General features: G+C 53.5%; 2 protein-coding genes across 2 annotated transcripts in view; one reads left to right on the plus strand and one right to left on the minus strand.

Annotated features, from left to right (window-relative positions):
- The window catches only part of Tspear (thrombospondin type laminin G domain and EAR repeats), a 199504-nt gene that overhangs the window by 55635 nt on the left and 140883 nt on the right, over positions 1-2986 (plus strand). The window lies entirely within an intron of this gene.
- LOC110326890 (keratin-associated protein 10-3-like) overlaps positions 2832-2986 on the minus strand; it is a 9257-nt gene continuing 9102 nt past the window's right edge. The window contains exon 2 of the mRNA XM_021205519.1: positions 2832-2986. Within this exon, the coding sequence (XP_021061178.1) occupies positions 2832-2986 (155 nt within the window).

Consider the following 2986-nt stretch of genomic DNA (forward strand, 5'->3'; position numbering starts at 1 on the left):
GCCTGCCTCTGCCTCCCGAGTGCTAGGATTAAAGGCGTGTGCCACCACTGCCTGGCTAGGATCAGGGACTTAAAGCCCACGCCCACAATGACACACTTACTCCAACAAGGCTACACCTCCTAATAGTGCCACTCCCTGGGCCAAGCATGTACAAACCATCACACCAAGGAACTTCTATGATAGACTCTGTGTATATGTTATATTCATGTGAATAGTGGGGTAATACCCTTCCAAGAGTTCTGCTCATCCAACATCCTGTTGAAAGGTCCCTGGCATGTGTTGGCATCTCCTTGGGAGAGTTCCTGCCCAGTAGAGCCCAGCAATGAAACTCCATGCCACTCCCTCACCCTACAGACATCTACCTGTCACCCCAGGGACACTCTACTGGCCATAGAGAATGACTTTGTAAGTGCCAAATGTCCCCAGTTCAGTGATGATGACAGCAGACTCACAGGCCACCCTTACTGCTAAGGTTTGGACTGAAGCCTTGTGAATGCACAACATAAAGTGGCTCCCTCTTCCCAGTTCTCCTTTCCTTCTTCCACGAGTAAAGACAGAACCAACTTCCTGGAGAAAAGATTTATTTTAGTTCATGTTTGCAAAGGTTTTGGTTTGTCTTCTTTGGCTCAGCCCATTTGGAACTAGTGGTGGGGACAGTATCATGGTAGAGGGCAAAGCTATTTACCTCCAGACAGACAGAAATCAGAGAGAAAGTGAGAGAGGGGTGATGCGGGGGCCAAGGGTGTAGGGGAAGAGAGTGTAGGGAGAGAGCCCATATCTGGGCAGAGTCCCTGTGCTCTGGGCAGGCAGATGCGGGAGGACAGCCAGACACTTTACATGCAGCCCAGGGTGAGCATCTGACTGTGTGAAGCCAGTGACCCCACACGGCAAGGGGTGGACAAGGGGCAGCCCCCGATACCAAGTTCTCAGTTTCCTGCATCCCACTCTGGATATGGCAGAAGAGCTGAGAACAGAATAGGGGCCCCAGGGTGGCACTAGGCCCCAGAGGTAAGGGAAGCAGGCGACGGGGGTAGAGGGGTGGGTGGGTGGGGCGCTGGGTGGTTCCCACACAGGTGAGTATCTTTAGTTCAGGCCTTGATGAACAGAGACAGTCTATGGTTTTAGGGCTTTATTGTAGAAAGGCAGGGGGAAAGAGAGGAGATAAAAGAGAGAGAGAGACCAGCCATGGCCAAGAGAAAAGAAGGGGGAAGGGAAAGAGAAAAGGAGCTAGAGAGTAAGAAAGGTAAAAGCTTAAGAGAGAGAGAGAGAGCTTAGAGATTGAGGAGGGGCCAAACAGACTTGTTACCTGTCCACTATAAGAGGGGCTGTTTGGCCCCTCCTTGCTCTCTAAGGTTTATAGGTTACTGTGGGGAGGAGTCTAGCCTGAAGGCCAGAAGCTTGGGACATAGTCTATGTGACTGTTAGCCACACGCTTCTCCTGTTGGTGCTGTGGGGGCTGTAACTTCGACAGGAGCTAGGGGTCTAGAAGACATGAGGGAACGCCTTCTGTCTCATGCAGGTGGAAATTACCACCCACGGGTACTACAGGGTTTAATACCTCAGCTCGACTGGAGACCAGGTTGCCTGTGCATAGCCCATTGCCTCACAGGGTGAGGAGGGACCAAGGTTGGAGCTAGCCAATGGACCCTGTCCCCTTCCTCTCTCACTTGCCATACAGTCTCGTGTGCCCTGCCACACACCCTGAAGCAATGACAGTGACAGATCATAGAAGAAACCGGGAGCTCAGGTGCTTTGCCATGCACCAGAAAGCTGAGCAGTGCAGCTGGGAGACCCTCCTCACTGTCTCCAGGGAACGGCCGTTCTCTTCAGAATATTTGAATAACCCAGTGATGGACGCAGGGTGTGAATAAACCCTGCAAAGCAGGAAAGGTGCAGCTTCAAATGTTCCTACTGTGGTCAGCGATCCTCCACTTGGGGTCCTGCTCAACTCTTCCCATGGGGCGTTCAGTTGGGGTAGGATGGACCTTGTCAGTCTCATGGAGGTGCCTCTCCCATCTGTCCATGGGTCCTGCTCTGCAGTCTTCTGGCTCCACCTCATTCAGTCAGTCTCAGCTGAGGGCTAAGAACTCCAGCTTTCCTGGCTGCTCTAATGGCACTCCTTTGACTTGCTAGCATTGGTGGTCTACTGACAACCCAGTCTTGACGTCTGTATAACCTTTGGGGGTCTGCGTCCCCTGCTCCTCCTCAGCCAGGCTTTAAACTCTTGGTTGGGGGCAGTATTGTCACAGTAGGGGGTAATCCTCACACTCTGGTGAGAGGCATGCTGGGTAGAAACCTCTTTTCTGGCCCCTTGACCTGGAAGCCCCTGCACCTCCCCCACCCCAACCCACCCTGACCCCAGCTTGTGTTTTCAGGATTCTCAGACTGCAACCATACTGAGAGACTCTAAGACAGACATCGCTGCCTTAGGTTTTGTCCCAGCGTGCTGACTTGGCATAGGGGAATCTTTTTGTGTCTGGCTTTCCAGGGCAAGGCACCTAGGGCTGTGGTGGACAGGGTGTGAAGACACAGAAGGCTCCAGAAAATGCACACAGCTCACAGCTACTGGCACGAACATTTTATTGAACACAGCAGTGGACCTGTCGCATCTGGTGTGGATGCATGGTCACGAGAAGGGGGTGCTATCTGTGTCACAGAGGAATCTGTTTGGGGGAGGGGCTGAGTGGCACCTTCAAACCCCATCAGGCAGCAGCTGTGTAGCCCCCAATCCATAGTGAGACAACTCTGGTGGCCCCAGGCATCTTCCAGGGGCTCCTTAGAGTGGAGAATCGCTTAGGAACAAAGATGTAGAGGCTGAGAGATCCAGTCTGTCAGCAGCTGGACTTCTGTCCACAGCAGGCCTGTCTGGAGCAGGCAGGGCNGCACAGCAGGGACACACTGGAGGTTGGGCGGCAGCAGCTGGGCTGGCAGGAGGAGGCACAGCAGGAGGAGGTGGGCACACAGCAGGCAGGTCTGCACACAGGGC

The sequence above is a fragment of the Mus pahari genome, chromosome 9 (assembly GCF_900095145.1).
Source record: "Mus pahari chromosome 9, PAHARI_EIJ_v1.1, whole genome shotgun sequence".
Taxonomy (NCBI): Eukaryota; Metazoa; Chordata; class Mammalia; order Rodentia; family Muridae; genus Mus; species Mus pahari.